This window comes from Eumetopias jubatus, unplaced genomic scaffold (assembly GCF_037043125.1).
Source record: "Eumetopias jubatus isolate StellerSeaLion01/CBP00866 unplaced genomic scaffold, mEumJub1_p1.0 scaffold_7, whole genome shotgun sequence".
In the NCBI taxonomy this organism is placed as follows: domain Eukaryota; kingdom Metazoa; phylum Chordata; class Mammalia; order Carnivora; family Otariidae; genus Eumetopias; species Eumetopias jubatus.
In genome coordinates this window covers 77,516,445-77,533,867 of record NW_028274813.1, presented here as the reverse complement: position 1 = coordinate 77,533,867, position 17,423 = coordinate 77,516,445, and the positions used below count along the sequence as shown (strand labels likewise).

Here is a 17,423-nt window from a genome sequence, read left to right as displayed (position 1 = left end):
ATTTCATGGTTATGTTATTTCACGGTCTGCATTTGGAGCATGTGTTAACTAGAAAAGTGCTACTTAATATTTCCATATATTAGTCACAAAAGTATTCACATTTCTTTCTTCGGATGAAGCCTTCTATTTTCCTGTATACTACAAATAAATTAAATATGTGGATTTATTTAAGCATTCATAGGTTAAATCTAAGCACTGGGGTTAATCGCTACTGGGAGTCCTTAGACGAAGCAGCAGTGGGGACCCTGGAATTATTTCCTTTTTAATTGACAGAATCTTGGCAGGATGGCTTAGCTGGTAAAATGGTAGACTATTACTTGGCATTAGAAAAAAAACAAAACTTGTACTCTAAAAGTTTGTCATGTTATGAGGTTGTAATTATTTAAAAACGAAAGTAAATGTTTTTAAAAATAGTACATTAATACTCATGAATAGCATAAAATAAGGTAGTGATTTAAAAATATTTCATTGCTCTGTCATTGACATTTTAATGTGAAAAAGTAATATATATATATACACACACACAGTGGAAAAAAACTCCTCTAACAGTTGTCCCTTTTTTTAGTTTGGTGTGTACCTTTCCCACCCATTTTCTTTGCATTCTACAGATATCTGTGTCTGCATGTATACATACATATATGTGTTTATGTGTTTGAGACAAGTTCTAGAAGTTCAGTGTGTGAGGATAAGAAGGAAAGTGGGTCAAGAACTGATTTAAACCACCTTTTTAGTTCTGTTTTTAGACTGCCTTTTTAGTTTTTGTATCGCTCGGTTTTTTCAAATCTAATCATTAAGTACAGGTCATTTTTTTTTTAAAGATTTTATTTATTTTATTTGAGAGAGAGAATGAGAAAGAGTGAGCACATGAGAGGGGGAGGGTCAGAGGGAGAAGCAGATTCCCTGCTGAGCAGGGAGCCCGATGCGGGACTCGATCCTGGAACTCCAGGATCATGACCTGAGCCGAAGGCAGTCGCTTAACCAACTGAGCCACCCAGGCGCCCAGTACAGGTCATTTTTTATGACTAATTATTACAGACATTAGTAGATCTAAATCTAAGCCCTTTAAAAATATTTTTGCAAACCTGATACTTTAAATGTGTTTCTGACCCAAGATAGGTTTTTCATTTTCTTGTATTTGTAGAGCTAAACATAAGGATAAGGCCTGCCTTTTTTGAAATATAGGTGGGGTCCTTACTCTGAATCATGATCCTGTCCTGATGAGTAATAGACAGATGACAGTTGCAATAACTAAATAACTCTGAATTTTAAGATTTAGTACGTTGAATGGCCTAAGAAAGAAGATTCTAACATGTTTTCTCTGTTATGTCTAGAACCAGTCACTATGGATAAAGTTCATTACTGTGAAAGATTCATTGAACTTATGATTGACCTAGAGGTAAGAAATGTGCAGTGATTTTTCTGTTACATCATCTTTAATGGGGATAAGATTGAGTATATGACTGTATGAAATATATGAACTATTTCTTCATTACTTCAAAGTGGCCTTAGTTTTTTTTACCTGTTTCTAGGTGTAACAGAGAGAGGAAAGTCAAAAGCAGTTGGCCCTTGAGGTTTTCAAATAACTGTCAGATGGTTATTGTTTGTAGAAAAAAATATATAGTGTAGTTATTAAACATGAGTCTAGCAATAGCATTTTATTTTCTATCATATTTTAATACCCCATCATAGAGGTTTTTGGTTTGGGTTTTGGCTTTTTTTTTTTTTCCCCATCATAGAGTTTTAATAATGGCTGAAGTGATGGGTTTATGGCTGTCTCTTTAATAATCTCACTTTTCTAAACGTGCCTAAATATTGTTGATGAAAAAAGATATAGCTGCTATTGTCAGTTTTTTAAATTAAGATTCTTAAAGAAGATTTCATAATATTAGGTGCAAGATTTTGACAGAAAGTTCAGATGCAGAGTTGGTGTAATTCAGATTGAATTCATTTCCTTTCCTTTCCCTCTTTACTGCAGGAAATTGAAAGAAAATCCTTTGTGTTCATTTCTTATCTGGAGAGAGAGGGTGGTTTCTTGACATAAGGATTAGGGTTTTGGACTCACAGCCATTCATGAGATCTTTATTCAGATTCTAGTTCTGCCAGTAACTAAAATATAACCTCTGAGGATCTTGATAACCTCCTCTATAAAATGAGGATATTTGATTAGATTAGAGGTTTTCAAACTGATTATCACTATCTTGACATTGTCTTACTGACTGTCACAAGGGGGATGTGGGAAGAAGATATGGAGAAAGAAGGCTCCACGTAGGGATCCCCAGTCCCTTTTCTCTCAGAATAACACCACTTTTAAATCTATACACAGTACATATTGGAATTTCATACAGGATTTTGTTTGAAAACTACTGGCCTATATATCTGTGAAATTTCTTCAGTGCTGGATTTTATTTTTAAACATCGCCACTGCCTTTGCTTACCGGCATTGACCAGACCCCTTGCTTTGTGCACCGTGACTTTGGGAGACTAGACGGTACCTTGTATGTGATTGACACTTCTGAGCAGACTAGTAGATTTTACCTCTAGCTGCAGAGATCGTACAGACTTATTGCCATGTTTATTTTCTCTAGGCCCTACTCCCCACAAGGCGCTGGTTTAATACCATCCTGGATGACTCCCACCTTTTGGTTCACTGTTACCTCTCCAATCTTGTTCATAGGGAAGAGGATGGCCATCTTTTTTCCCAGGTGAGCATTGATACATCTGAACGGTTACATACATTTTTCATTTCTAAATTGATCTTTTTTTTGCCATGAAACTAATACCAGGGGATGATATAAAGGACATTTTGCTAAATATTGAATTGAATAATGTAAATTCCTAATTAGTCATTTTAAAGTAAAATCAAGTCTTAATAAGAGCTTTTGTTAATCATATGTGATTTTATTATTGGACTAAATTATGATCTTGGCAATGTAGTCCCAAATACTCATATATTGTATGTTAGTAACCACTGTGGAATACAATAGATGATGAGCATTAATTTCAAGAGAACTATGCCCTAATATCATGGCTGTCTTTCCATAAGATGGTGGTGACAGAGACAGTTGATAGCATGGAAGTGTTCATTTGCTACCTTGGGTAGAAAGGAGTATTAGTGTTTCACATTTCTTGTTTCACATCTCCTTTTCAGGAGGAAAGTCTTCTAACAAACTTCTAACACTTGCCTTTCAATGAGATCATACTTGGAAATACAATTTTTATGTGTTTACATACTCTTTTAAGAATTCTCTTATCTTTTTTTTTTTTTTTTAATTTAGAGTGCACAAGCTGGGGAAAGGGAGAGAGAGAATCTCAAGCAGACTCCCCACTGAGTGCAGAGCCCCACTCGGGGCTCAATATCACGACCCTGAGATCATGACCTGAGCCTAAACCAAGAGTCGGACACTTAACCGACTGCGGCACCCAGGCGCCCCAAGAATTCTTTTATCTTGCATCTATATTTTTTCTCATTCTCTTATTAAATTTCTGTCTAGTGATTTGCCACATACATTACAACATATTAAAATTCTCATATCTGATCTTCCATAGATTAGAATTAGGAATAATAAAGATATGGGTTGAATGCAGCCAGTAGATTCTTGATGCCATTGCTAGGAAGGGAAACCAGGCCTTCATTAGCAGCAGTAACTAGGCCAAAGAAAGGGCTTGATGGCCATGGAGACTGATGAGAGGAATAAATATCTTAGCTTTCCTCACCTTGCTGCTTTTCCCTAATAGAAGCAGTACACAGGGGAGAGTATCTTTAATTATGAATTCCAAAACCTTCATTCAGAAAATTCTGTATTAAGTGGCATAAGTAAAGGACCTCACAGGTTCCCCCTACTGGTCTAGTTCTATAAATTTGCAGTGATGTAGTTTTTTTCCATTAGTGTTTGACTTCCTTAGATCCTTAATGTCTGTTCATTATTGGGATTACAGTTTAAGTTCCTCTCTGTAGAAGTAGACCATGTATATGAAATAGACTTTAACAATTTATTCAGTAGACTCATACTTTATTCTTACACAAATAACACGTTTGGATATGTTCTAAAGTGTTTGTTGCAGTGTTTATATTCCAGAGTTTTTCAGCACCTCTGAGAAGTTATATGGACTTGTTTATTCTTTATAAATAGTTTTTGTTCCTGGTTTCTTGTTCTTATGTTCACACAGTTTAGTAATGTAAATGTATCCTTTCAGCTTTTGGACATGCTTAAGTTCTATACTGGTTTTGAGATTAACGACCAGACTGGAAATGCGCTGACAGAGAATGAGATGACCACAATTCACTATGACAGAATTACTTCTCTACAGGTAACTGAAATGCAGTGCAGCCTATGCTTCTGCTTCATCAAGTTGGGTCACAAATAATTTAGTTTTGTGTAGTACAGACAGAAGAAAGTACTAATTTAATGATGTTTTCATATTGAACTTTTTAAATATTGCTAATTCTGATGAATCCATGGGAAAAAAATGGCTTTCTTCAGTCTTGAGAATCACGATACTGATACTTGACACTCAAATTTTCTATCAGTTACTGGGCCAATTTGATGCATATACTTACCATTTTTATTTTATGAAAGACCATTCCAATATATTGACAAAGTATGTGTGAGCATTTTGTACATTTTAAAAATAAACAACCGTAATGGGACTGAAATTTGCCAATACAGCTCAGCTATGTCCACAAAGTACCTTTGTTTTCTATTACTGATCTCATCCTGCTCTTACTCTTTCTGGTGGCAGAAAGAAACTTTTATTTGTCACTTTGAAGAAATTCAGTTCTTTCTGTTTTAAAGAGGCTTTTTGGGTAAAGACTGAGTCAACTTAAGTTCAACTTGTCTTTCATAATCAATTCCACTCTCTCTCAAGGACACTCTGCTCTCCCTCTTCTTTCCCAGAATGGTATCTGGATATGTGGAGGCACTGTGATAGCCTCATCATTTTGGAAGAGGAGTGATCTGCACAGAGTCCTGGCTCAGATGTCTTTTCCTGCTCTTCTCAGAGCAGTAGTGTTTTTATCCTTCTGCTTCTGCCCTTGAAGTGACCACAGCTCGTGTGGCATGTGGTCTGCTCTCTTGGCACCGGGCAAGGCATGATGATGGTTCCTGAGGAGCTTGGCTACCTCCTTGCTGATGAGGTTCCAACCTTGCTCTTGGCGGTGCTAGAGTTCTCCTGAGAGCTGACTCTCATTCATTTCCTAGCTTAAACAGCTCACTGAGGCTTGGGTTGCAGCGTCGGTTTGCTGTTACCTGTAGTAATCTCATGGCATGCTCAACAATAACCTTGGCAACTTGTGGTGCCATCTACTATGAGGCACATGAAAACATCTGGATCTTCTCTGTGCCACGTGGACTTTAAGGAAGACTAGGGATGTTACCTTTTACACTCTTACCCAGTCACTGTAATGCTGCTATTTCTGTTTTCTTACAGCTTACCCCATGGTTGGTTGGGGGTGTTACCCTGAGAGGTCCTTTCTTTCCAGAGTTCCAAAGTAAAAGCACAAACCACTGTGCTTTTGAATTCTCCCTCAAGCTATCTCTCCAGTGGGAATTTCCCTTGGAACTTTCTTTTAGTTTTGTTGCGCCGGTTCTTCATAATAAAGTGTTTTGTTTTATTTTTCTGCCTTCCTGTCAGTGAAGCTAAGGCTTTCATGGCTGTTTTCATTTATTTTCAGAATACAGCATTAGAAATAAAAAACTGAACATTGACTCCTTGTTTTTGCAATCCTGCTGGAATAATTCTAGTTTTTTCCCATTGTATTGAATGCTTCTGGCTAAATAAGGCAGAGGTCACATATGAGAAGCATAAGAAAGAAGTGCATTAATATTTTTTAAATATTATTTTTATAATGTATATAAATTGTAGTTAATATGTAGGCATTAGTTACTGACTTTATCTCTTCCAGAGAGCTGCTTTTGCACATTTCCCTGAACTCTATGATTTTGCCCTCTCAAATGTGGCAGAAGTAGATACTCGGGAATCTTTGGTCAAGCTTTTTGGACCTCTCAGGTAAGTCGACATGAAAGGAAAACTGAATTTTAATTTTCTTTTTGCTTTTAATCATTTTGCACTACTAGGTAATGTAACTTATTGCACCATTCTGTTGACAGCTAAAACTAGTGCTTCTCTCTAGCAGTTGGTATCTTTAAGTCACTTAGATATAATTATTGATCTTCTGTTTTGGGGGGCAGAATTTATATTTTTCATAACTTAAACATTTTCCCTAAATCATACATTTTTCTTAGAGTAGAACATAAAACTGGTATCTCATCAATCATAATATAAAACAGAAACCAGTAAATGTGTGATATTAGAATATGTGTGATACTAGAATATGAGAAAAATTTTTGTGTGTTCAAAATTTATGAAATTAGTAATATTCTTTGACACTTAGCTAATATACTTTTTTGAAAATGGTAGTAATACATTTATAGTACATGGTAGGCTCTCTACTAAGTGTGTAAATAATCCTCAAGACATTCATTTGTGTGAGGAGTAGGTACCATTTTAGAAATAAGGTCACTGAGACACAGAATTGGTAAGTTATTTGCCTAGATCAAATAACAGGTAAGTGGCAGAGCTGGAATTCCAATTTCAAACCTAGGCAGTCTTAACTTTTAACCGTGTTGTTATCTCCCCATTGTCCTTAATTCTTGGGAGAAATTATGTTTAGTTCGTTGGCTATTTAAAATGAAACAAATTTGGTTTCAACTTGAAAGTTGGTTTGGTTGTTGATTTTCGTAAGATTTAATAATGACTCTTACAATAACACAAAAATCTGTTTCATTCTCTTAATGAACTGCATAAAGTTCCATTGGACAGGTCGACTATACTATTTTTTAATCACTCTACTATTGACACATCTTTACCTTCTCAATTTTTGGCCATTACTAACAATTCAGTAATGAACAACATTGTTTCTGTATCTATATAAAAATTCTTGGTACTGATTCCCAGAAGCAGTATAGTTGACTCGAAGGAGTTGTGTTTAAAATTTGTTACACATTGCTGAATTTCCTTCAAAAATATATATCGATTATACCAACAGCATATGAGGATTTCTTTCTGTCTCTACCCAGTAGGTACACTAGCCTTTCATTTTTGCCAATCCAAGAATAAAAGAATCCTCATTGTTTAACTTTGCATTCTGTGATTTTCTTGGGGGAATTAAGCATCTTTCTATTTTTCCTGGCCATTTACATTTCCTCTGTAACTTTCTTGTTATCTTTTGCTATTTTGTATTTCATTGCTTGTACTGATTTTTTTTTTTAAAGAAACCTTTATGTATTTTGCATGCTCTGATATTTTGTCTAGTTGTGTTGCCGTTATTTTCTCTCAATTTCTCACTTTTAAACTTTGTTTTGGTGTATTTTGTTATTACGAATGTTTTAAATTTTTAATCCTGTCAATCATTTTTTAATAACAATAACAAATGGTTTATGTAGAAGGTCTTCATCACCATAAGATTATAAAATATTATATTTTAAAACACTTCCATAGATTTTTTTTTTTACATTCAATTTAGCTGCATAATCCATATGGGGAATTTATTTTTGCCCATAATGCACCTTTATACTCTTGTAAATTATTGAAGATGCTAAAGAACTTTTTTAATGTGGATTATAGCCATTATGTTTACTATATTAGAAATTGAAACTGGAAAATTTTTAAATACTTTATTAAAATCAGTTAAAAGCCTATTATATGTTAGCATACGTAGCGTTAATGAAAAATATATTGTCCAAAATTAAAAAAATATATAGTGAAGAGTGGCATTGTTTTGCATTTTTGCAAATCTTTTTTTTAATTTAAATTTTAGTTAACATACAGTGTAATATTGGTCTCTAAAGTAGAATTCAGTGATTCATCACCTACATACAACACCCAGTGCTCATCACAGCAAGTGCCCTCTCTAATGCCCATCACCCATTTAGCCCATCCCCCACCCATCTCCTTCCATCGACCCTCAGTTTGTTCTCCATCATTAAGAGTCTTCTATGGTTTGCTTCCCTCTCATACTTTTTTTCCCCATTCCCATATGTTCATCTATTTTCTTTCTTAAATTCCACATATGAGTGAAATCATATGGTATTTATCTTTCTCTGTTTCACTTAGCATAATATACTCTAGCTCTATCCACATTGTTGCGAATGGCAAGATTTCATTCTTTCTGATGGCTGAGTAATATTCCATTGTATATATATACCATCTCTTCTTTATTCATCAGTCAGTGGATATTTGGGCTCTCCATAATTTTGCTGTTGTTGATAATGCTGCAATAAACACTGGGGTGCATGTACCCCTTCAAACCTGTATCTTTGTATCCTTTGTGTAAATACCTAGTAGTGCAATTGCTGGATCGTAGGGTAGTTCTCTTTTTAACTTTTTGGGGAACCTCCAAACTGTTCTCCAGAATGGCTGCATCAGTTTGCATTCCCACCAGCAGTGCAAGAGGGTTCCTCTTTCTCTGCATCCTCACTAACACCTGTTGTTTCTTGTGTTGTTTATTTTAACCATTCTGACGGGTATGAGGTGGTATCTCATCATGGTTTTGATTTTTATTTCCCTGATGATGAGTGATACTGAGCATTTTTTTCACGTGTCTATTAGCCATCTGGATGTCTTCTTTGGAAAAATGTCTTCTTTCCATTTCTCAACTGGATTATTTGTTTTTTTGGGTGTTGAGTTTAATAGATTCTTTATAGATTTTAGATACTAACCCTTTATCAGATATGTCATTTACAAATCTCTCATTCTGTAGGCTGCCTTTTAGTTTTGTTGTTTCCTTCGCTGTACTGCAAAATCTTTTTATCTTGATGAAGTCCCAGTAGTTCATAATTGCTTTTGTTTCCCTTGCCTCCAGCAGCATGAAGTAAGAAGTTGCTACAACCAATAGGTTTCTGCCTGTGCTCTCCCCTAGGACTTTGATGGTGTCCTGTCTCACATTTAGGTCTTTCGCCATTTTCAGTTTATTTTTGTGTGTGGTGTAAAAAAGTGGCCCAGTTTCATTCTTCTGCATGTTGCTGTCCAGTTTTCCCAACACCATTTGTTGAAGAGACCCTCTTTTTTTCCATTGGATATTCTTAGCTGCTTTGTTGAAGATTAGTTCACCATATAGGTGTGGGTCCATTTCTGGGTTTTCTATTCTGTTCCATTGATCTGTGTGTTTGTTTTGTGCCAGTACCATACTGTTTTGATGACTACAGTTTTGTAATATAGCTTGAAATCTGGAATCGTGATGTCTCCAGTTGTTTTTCTTTTTCAGGATTGCTTTGGCTATTTGGGATCTTTTGTGGTTCCATAAAGATTTTAGGATTGTTTGTTCTAGGTCTGTGAAAAATACTGGTGGTATTTTGATAGGGATTGTATTAGGTGTGTGGATTGCTTTGGGTAGTATAGACATTTTAACAATGTTTGTTCTTCTAATCCATGAGCATGGAATGCTTTTCCATTTCTTTGTGTCCTCTTCAATTTCTTTCATAAGTGTTCTATAGTTTTCAGAGTACAGATCTTTTACCTCTTTCTTTAGTTAGGTTTATCTCTAGATATCTTACTGTTTTCAGTGCAATTACAAATGGAATCAATCCTTGATTTCTTTTTCTGCTGCTTTGTTATTGGTGAATAGAAAAGCAAAAAGTTCCTGCACATTGATTTTATATCCTGTGATTTTGCTGAATTCATGTATTAGTTCTAGCAATTTTTTAGTGGCATCTTTTGGGTTTTCTACATAGAATATGTCATCCGCAAATAGTGAAAGTTTGACTTCTTCCTAGCTGATTTGGATGCCTTTTATTTCTTTTTGTTGTCTCATTCCTGAGGCTGAAACTTCCAGTACTATGTTAAATAATAATGGTAAGAGTGAGCATCCTTGTCTTATTCCTGACTGTAGGGGAAAGGCTCCCACTTTTTCCCCATTGAGGATGATATTAGCGTCTTTTGTATGTGGCCTTTATGATGTTGAGATATGTTCCAACTATCCCTACTTTGTTGAGGGTTTTTATCAAGAATGGATGCTTATTTTGTCAAATGCTTTTTCTGCATCTATTGACAGGATCATATGGTTCTTATCCTTTCATTAATGTGGTGTATCACATTGATTGATTTGCAAATACTGAACCACTCTTACAGCCCAGGAATAAATCCCACTTGATTGTGGTGAATTATTCTTTTAATGTACTATTGAATTCGATTTGCTCGTATTTTATTGAGAATTTTCACATCCATGTTCATCAGGGATATTGACCTGTAATTCTCCTTTTTGGTGGGGTCTTTGGTTTTGGAATCAAGGTAATGCTGGCCTTGTAGAATGAGTTTGGAAGTTTTCCTTCCATTTCTATTTTTTGGAACAGTTTGAGAAGAATAGGTATTGACTCTTCTTTAAATGTCTGGTAGAATTCCCGTGGGAAGCTATCTGGCCCACGACTTTTTTTGTTGGGAGATTTTTAATTACTGATTCAATTTTTTGGCTGGTTATGGGTCTGTTCGAATTTTCTGTTTGTTCCTCTTTCAGTTTTGGTAGTTTGTAAGTTTCTAGGAGTGTCCATTTCTTCTAGATTGCCCAGTTTGTTAGCATATAATTTTTCATAGTATTCTCTTATAATTGTATTTCTATGGTATTGGTTGTGATCTCTCTTCTTTCATTTGTGATTTTATCTGTTTGGGTCCTTTCTCTTTTCTTCTTGATAAATCTAGCTAGGGATTTATCAGTTTTATTAATTCTGTCAACCCTCTCTTAGTTTTGTTAATCTGTTCTACTGGTTTTTTTGTTTCTGTATCATTTATTTCTGCTCTAATCTTTATTATTTCCCTTCTTTTGCTGGCTTTAGACTTCATTTGCTGTTCCTTTTCTATTTCCTTTAGGTGTAAGGTTAAGTTGTGTATTTGAGACTTTTGCTTCTTGAGGAAGGCCTATTTGCTATATACTTCCCTAAGGTTTTGAACTGTTGTGTTTTCATTTACTTCCATGTGTTTTTTTCATTCTTCTTTAATTTCCTGGTTAACCCACTCATTTTTAGTAGGATGTTCTTAACCTCCATATATTTGAGGTCTTTCAAATTTTTTCTTGTGGTTGACTTCCAAGTTTCATAGTGTTGTGTTTTGAAACTATGCATGATATAATCACGATCTTTTTGTACTTGTTGAGCGACGCAGTATGTGATCTATTCTAGAGAATGTTCCGTGTACACTCAAAAGAATGTGTATACTGCTGCTTTAGGATGAAATGTTCTGAATGTATCTGTTAAGTCCATCCAGTCCAGTGTGTCATTCAAAGCCATTGTTTCCTTGTTGATTTTCTGTAGATGATCTGTCCATTGCTGTAAGAGGGGTGTTAAAGTCCCCTACTATTATTGTATTATTATCAATGATTTTCTTTATGTTTATTATTTTTTTATTTCATTTCTTAAAATTTAAATTTAATTAACATATAATGTATTATTGGTTTCAGAGACAGGTCATTGATACATCAGTCTTATATAATACCCACTGCTCATTAGATCATGTGCCCTACTTAATGTCCATCACCCAGTTACCCCATCCCCCGCCTCCCTCCCCTCCACTCCAGCAACCCTCAGTTTTTTTCCTATGATTAACAGTCACTTATAGTTTGTCTCCCTCTCTGATTTCACCTTGTTTTATTTTTCCCTCTCTTCCTCTATGATCCTCTGTTTGTTTCTTAAATTCCATATGAGTGAGATCATATGATAATTGTCTTTCTCCGATTGACTTATTTGCTTAGCATAATACCCTCTAATTCCATCCACATTGTTGCAAATGGCAAGATTTCATTTTTTAGTTGGCTGAGTAACATTCCATTGTGTGTGTGTGTGTGTGTGTGTATACACACACCACATCTTCTTTATCCATTCATCTGACTGTGGACATCTGGGCTCTTTCCATAGCTTGGCTATTGTAGACATTGCTGCTATGGACATTGGGGTCAGATCATTACATTTGTATCTTTGGGGTAAATCCCTAATAGTGCAGTTGCTGGGTTGTAGGATAGCTCTATTTTCAACTTTTTGAGGAACCTCTTTATGTTTATTATTAATTGATTTATATATTTGCGTGCTCCCAAGTTGGGGGCATAAATATTTACAATTGTTAGATCTTCTTGATGGTTATACCCCTTAATTATGATATAACGCCCTTCTTCCTCTCTTGTTACAGACTTTGTTTTAAAATCTAGTTTGTCTGGGGCACCTGGGTGGCTCAGTCGGTTAACTGACTGCCGTCGGCTCAGGTCATGATCCTGGAGTCCCAGGATTGAGTCCCGCATCGGGCTCCCTGCTCAGCGAGGAGCCTGCTTCTCCCTCTAACCCTCCCCCCTCTCAGGTACTCTCTCTCTCTCATTCTCACTCTCTCAAAATAAATAAATAAATCTTTAAAAAAATAAAAATAAAATAAAATCTAGTTTGTCTGATTTAAGTATGGCTACTCCAGCTTTCTTTTGATGTCTGTTAGCATGATAGATGGTTCTTCATACCCTTACTTTCAGTCTGCAGTGTCTTCAGGTCTAAAATGAGTCTCTTGTAGGCAGCATATAGATGAATCTTGTTTTTTTTTTTTTAATCCATTCTGATACCTTATGTCTTTTCATTGGAGCATTTAGTCCATTTACATTCAGATTGATAGTTAAGAGATATGAATCTAGTGCCATTGTGTTACCTGTAGAGTTGGTGTTTCTGGTGATGTTCTCTGGTCCTTTCTAGTGTTTGTTGCTTTTGGTCTTTTTTTCTCCACTCAAAGAGGCGCCTTAAAATTTCTTGCAGGGCTGATTTAGTGGTCATGAATTCCTTTAGTTTTTGTTTGCCCGGGAAACTCTTTTTTATCTCTCCTTCTATTCTGAATGACAGCCTTGCTGGATAAAGAATTCTCGGCTGCATTTTTCCCCATTCAGCGCATTGAATACATCCTGCCATTTTTTCCTGGCTCACCAAGTTTCTGTGGACAGATCTGCTGCGAATCTGATCTGTCTAACCTTGTAGTTTAAGGACTTTTTTTTCCCTTGCTGCTTTCAGGATTTATTCCTTGTCTGTGTATTTTGTGAATTTGACTATGCTATGCCTTGGCAGTAGTTGACTTTCGTTGAATTTAATGGGTTTTCTCTGTGCTTCTTGGATTTTGATGTCTGTGTCCTTTCCCAGATTGGGGAAGTTTTCAGCTATAATTTGTTCAAATAAACCTTCTGTCCCTTTTTCTCTCTCTTCATCTTCTGGGTCTCCTTCCAAAAGGTGGTCGCTTTCCTACTTGTAGACTAGTTTTTGTTCTCTCAGACCTCCAATTGATTTCTTGGGCATTCAGAATGATAACTAGCTGTGTTCAAGGGATGAGACAAGCTTAGGGTCCTCCTACTCCTCCACCATCTTAACTCCTCCCCTGCAAATCTCTTTAATGTCTGGCTTAATCAGAGACAGTTGGATTTGTAGCTCTGCTTCTGTATTTCATTTATTGTGAGATACTGTTTTGGTTGAAGTAAATGAAGAAATTCCCTTACACAAGAGGGAAATATATTTTAATAGCCTTTTCAGATAATTGTGAATATTTTTCTTTGATACTATATCACAACTTGACAAGTGGTAGATTCTTAAATGTTAGTTTCAGTGTGGTATCTGAAACCATATTAAGGAAGTCTGTGCAACTCAAGTGAATTAATTTTAGAAATGGAGACATTTGCCTTCCTTATGGATGAGAGGACTCAATTAAGGTATGAATTCTGCCCAAATTGATTTGTAGGTATAATTCAGAAACTCAGCAAGGTATTTTCTAAAAATTGACAAGCTTATTCAAAAATTAATATAGAAAGACAAAGAGACTAGCCAAAACCATTTTGAAAAAGAACGAAGTTCGGCTCAGGTCATGGTCCCAGGGTCCTGGGATCGAGCCCCTCATCGGGCTCCCTGCTTGGCGGGAAGCCTGCTTCTCCCTCTCCCACTCCCCCTGCTTGTGTTCCTTCTCTCGCTGTGTCTCTCTCTGTCAAATAAATAAAATCTTTAAAGAAAAAAAGGAACAAAGTTGAAGTTTTCCCACTACCTAATTTCAAGACTGCCTATATAGCTACAGTAATCTGGACATTATGGTATTGAATAAAGGACATATAGACATATAGATCAGTGGAACAGAGTAGAGTTCAGAAATAGACTAGACATATATCTTAGTTGATTTCTGACTAAGATGCCAAAGCAACTCACTGGAGAAAGGATAGTCTTTTCAACAACGGTGGTGAAACAGTTGGACGTATATGCAAAGTATGAAACTTGACACTTCACATCATGTACACAAACTAACTCGGAATGAATCACAGACATTTATCAGAACCAGAACTAATAGGACATATAGGAGAAAATTTTTGTGATTATGGTTTGTGCAAAGATTTCCATAGATTTCCAAAGCACAATCTATAAAGAAAAAAATTGATAAATTGGACTTTATCAAAATTTAAAACTTTTACTATTTGAAAGACATTGTTAACAGAATGTAAATGCAACCCCAGACTGGGAGAAAATATTGACTGAACACATATCTGATGATGGACTGGTATCCAGAAGTCTCAGAACTCAATAATAAGAAAACAATTTAAAAATAGCTAAAGAGGGGCGCCTGGGTGGCTCAATTGGCTGCCTTTGGCTCAGGTCATGATCCCAGGGTCCTGGGATCGAGCCCTGCATCGGGCTCCCTGCTCCTCGGGAAGCCTGCTTCTCCCTTTCCCACTCCCCCTGCTTGTGTTCCCTCTCTCGTTGTCTCTCTGTCTCTCTCTGTCAAATAAATAAATAAAATCTTTAAAAAAAAAAATAGCTAAAGATTTGAACAGATACTTCACCAAAGATGATACATTTCAGTAAGCCACAGAAAGATGTTTAGCATCATTAGTTATTAGATAAATGCAAGTTTAAATCCTAATGAGATACCATTACATGTCTATTAGAATTGTTAAAAAAACATGCTATGTATTGACTTTTGACAAGGATGTGGAACAGCTGGAATTCTTGCACATTGCTGGTGGGATTTTCAAAATGGTAGTGCCTCTTCGGAAAAATGTGACAGTTTCTTGTAGTTAAACATGCATTTACTATACAATCTAGTGTTCTCATAGATATACCCAAATGAAAATTTATGTTCACAAAAAAATCTGTGGGGAAATTTATATAGTGGCTTATAGTTGTCCAAAACAGATACCCTTCAACTGGTGAGTGAATAACACACTGTGCTACATCTGTGTGATGGAATATGGCTCAGCAGTAAAAAGGAACCAATTACAAATGCACACAGTATAGGTGAATTTTAGTTGCATTATGGTAAATGAAAGTAACCAGTATCAAAAGGCTGTATAATGTATGATTCCACTTATATGACCTTCTGGGACAAGCAAAATTGTAGAGATAACAGGTTACTGGTTACCAGGGACTGGGATAGAGTGTGTGAGGGCATTCGGCGAGGGTGATGAAAATATATTTAAGTAATAGAAAGCTGTTCAGCTCATGATGGTGAATACACGTTTTCCAGAATTCATTTTTCACTTGGAAGTTCCAATTTTATCTTTGGTAACAAATACTATCCATTGTTTTCCTTAAAGTTACTGGTTTATTTTGTTCAGATTTGGAAATTTTTTGCTGTTTATTCAAGTTTGAATAACCATAGTTTGTCACTAGTTCTTTGAAGTAAAAATTGTGAGGAAAATGTGTACTTCCTATCTTGTCACACAGAATTTTTAAAAAACAGATACTCAAGAGTCCAAATTTAATTATATTAATAATTAATTTTAAGTAGCAATTTAATTTCAATTAATAAATTAATTTTGCTACTTCGTTAAGGGCATTCTTAAACGAAAGTGGCTTTTTTTCCCCCTCTGCATGTGGCAGTAAGGAATGCTATGGTTCCTTATAGTCCTGGTTGATACCACCGCTTTCACCCATGCCAGCAGTTTTACCCACCATTGCTTTTCACTGTGTATGTAAAAATAGTGAAAAAAAACAAATAATGTCTTAGTATTAATAGAAAGAAATATTGTGGGCGCCTGGGTGGCTCAGTTGGTTAAGCGACTGCCTTCGGCTCAGGTCATGATCCTGGATCGAGTCCCGCATCGGGCTCCCTGCTCGGCGGGGAGTCTGCTTCTCCCTCTGACCCTCCCCCCTCTCGTGCTCTCTCTCTCTCTCTCTCTCATTCTTTCTCTCAAATAAATAAATAAATAAAATCTTTTAAAAAATTTAAAAAAAAAAGAAAGAAATACTGTTCTTGCAGACTTACTAGAAGTAGGTCTCAGGGACCCACAGGGGTTTTGCAGAAGACCTTTGAGAACCTGCATTAAGGGGGTTAACTTTCATTGCTGATTTTTTTTATTTGCTGCGGTTTCATAGGGTTATATTTGCTAGGTAAAATTTTTTAAGCAATCTGTAAAATTGTGTGTTTCAGAAGTAAAGTAAGGGAAGTTAATAAGATATTCTGATCCAAATATTCCTTATTCTGCAGTTCAAATACACTCCACCAGGTGGCATCATACCTCTGCTTGTTACCAACTCTTCCTAAAAATGAAGACACAACTTTTGATAAAGAATTTCTTCTAGAATTGCTGGTAAATATTAATGTTCTTTAAATTTTCCCTTTCTTAAAGACATGTGTTGATACAAATTTTTTCCTGGGCTGAAGGTTAAGTAGGTCATTGCTACCTGTTTTACAAGTACATCATCATATGATTTTGTCAGATTTCTTATCTATTAGATTTCTTTTCTTAAGTCTTTAACCTTTTAAAACTGCTTCATGGCATGAATTCAGTCCATGCAAACATTAATGAGCAGCTTCTGTGTCAGGCACTGGATTCAGGCATTAGGGATACATAGATAATTGACACCATTCCTGCCTTTTAGAGGTCATAGTTACACAGACACAGGTAATACATATGCATTCATATTTATCTAACTATTTATTTTAAAAGTTATTTAAATATGGTACCTTGAATATTAAGGCATGCCTTTATCATTAGAAAACTCAGGAATAGTTAGAAAAATTATCACTGACTTGGTTTAAGAATTCTAACGGATTTTTCAGTCATTTTGGGAAATAATGGACTTTAACTCAAACTAATCCTTTTTTGGTAAGGTTTTATTTTTTTTAGTGCAGTTTTAGGTTCACAGAAAAAATTGAGGACGAGGAATATACTTTATTTTTAGCTTTAGTAAAATAATTCATAAAATGCATGAGGAATTATATCCCCACTCTGAATATTTAAGCTGTTTGCAATGTTCACTTTTACAAATAATGATGTAGTCCTGGCACATGCCTCTGTGCACATGTGTGGACATTTAGGAGAGGTACCTAGAAGTGAAATTGTTTGATTGAAGCATGTGCTTATTTAAAAGATAAGATTCAGCCGAATTATCCTCTGAAAGATGTATGTTCCTACCAATAGTATATTAGAGTGTGTCTCCTTAAGC

At 35.7% G+C, this 17,423-nt stretch overlaps 1 protein-coding gene across 2 annotated transcripts in view; it reads left to right on the top strand.

Moving 5' to 3' along the window:
* AQR (aquarius intron-binding spliceosomal factor) overlaps positions 1-17,423 on the top strand; it is a 107,612-nt gene that overhangs the window by 33,882 nt on the left and 56,307 nt on the right. For both annotated transcript variants that reach the window (XM_028119508.2, XM_028119509.2), the window contains exons 10-14: positions 1,332-1,396; positions 2,586-2,702; positions 4,195-4,308; positions 5,903-6,006; positions 16,462-16,564. In XM_028119508.2, coding sequence (XP_027975309.1) covers positions 1,332-1,396; positions 2,586-2,702; positions 4,195-4,308; positions 5,903-6,006; positions 16,462-16,564 — 503 coding nt within the window. The remainder of the gene's footprint in view (positions 1-1,331; positions 1,397-2,585; positions 2,703-4,194; positions 4,309-5,902; positions 6,007-16,461; positions 16,565-17,423) is intronic.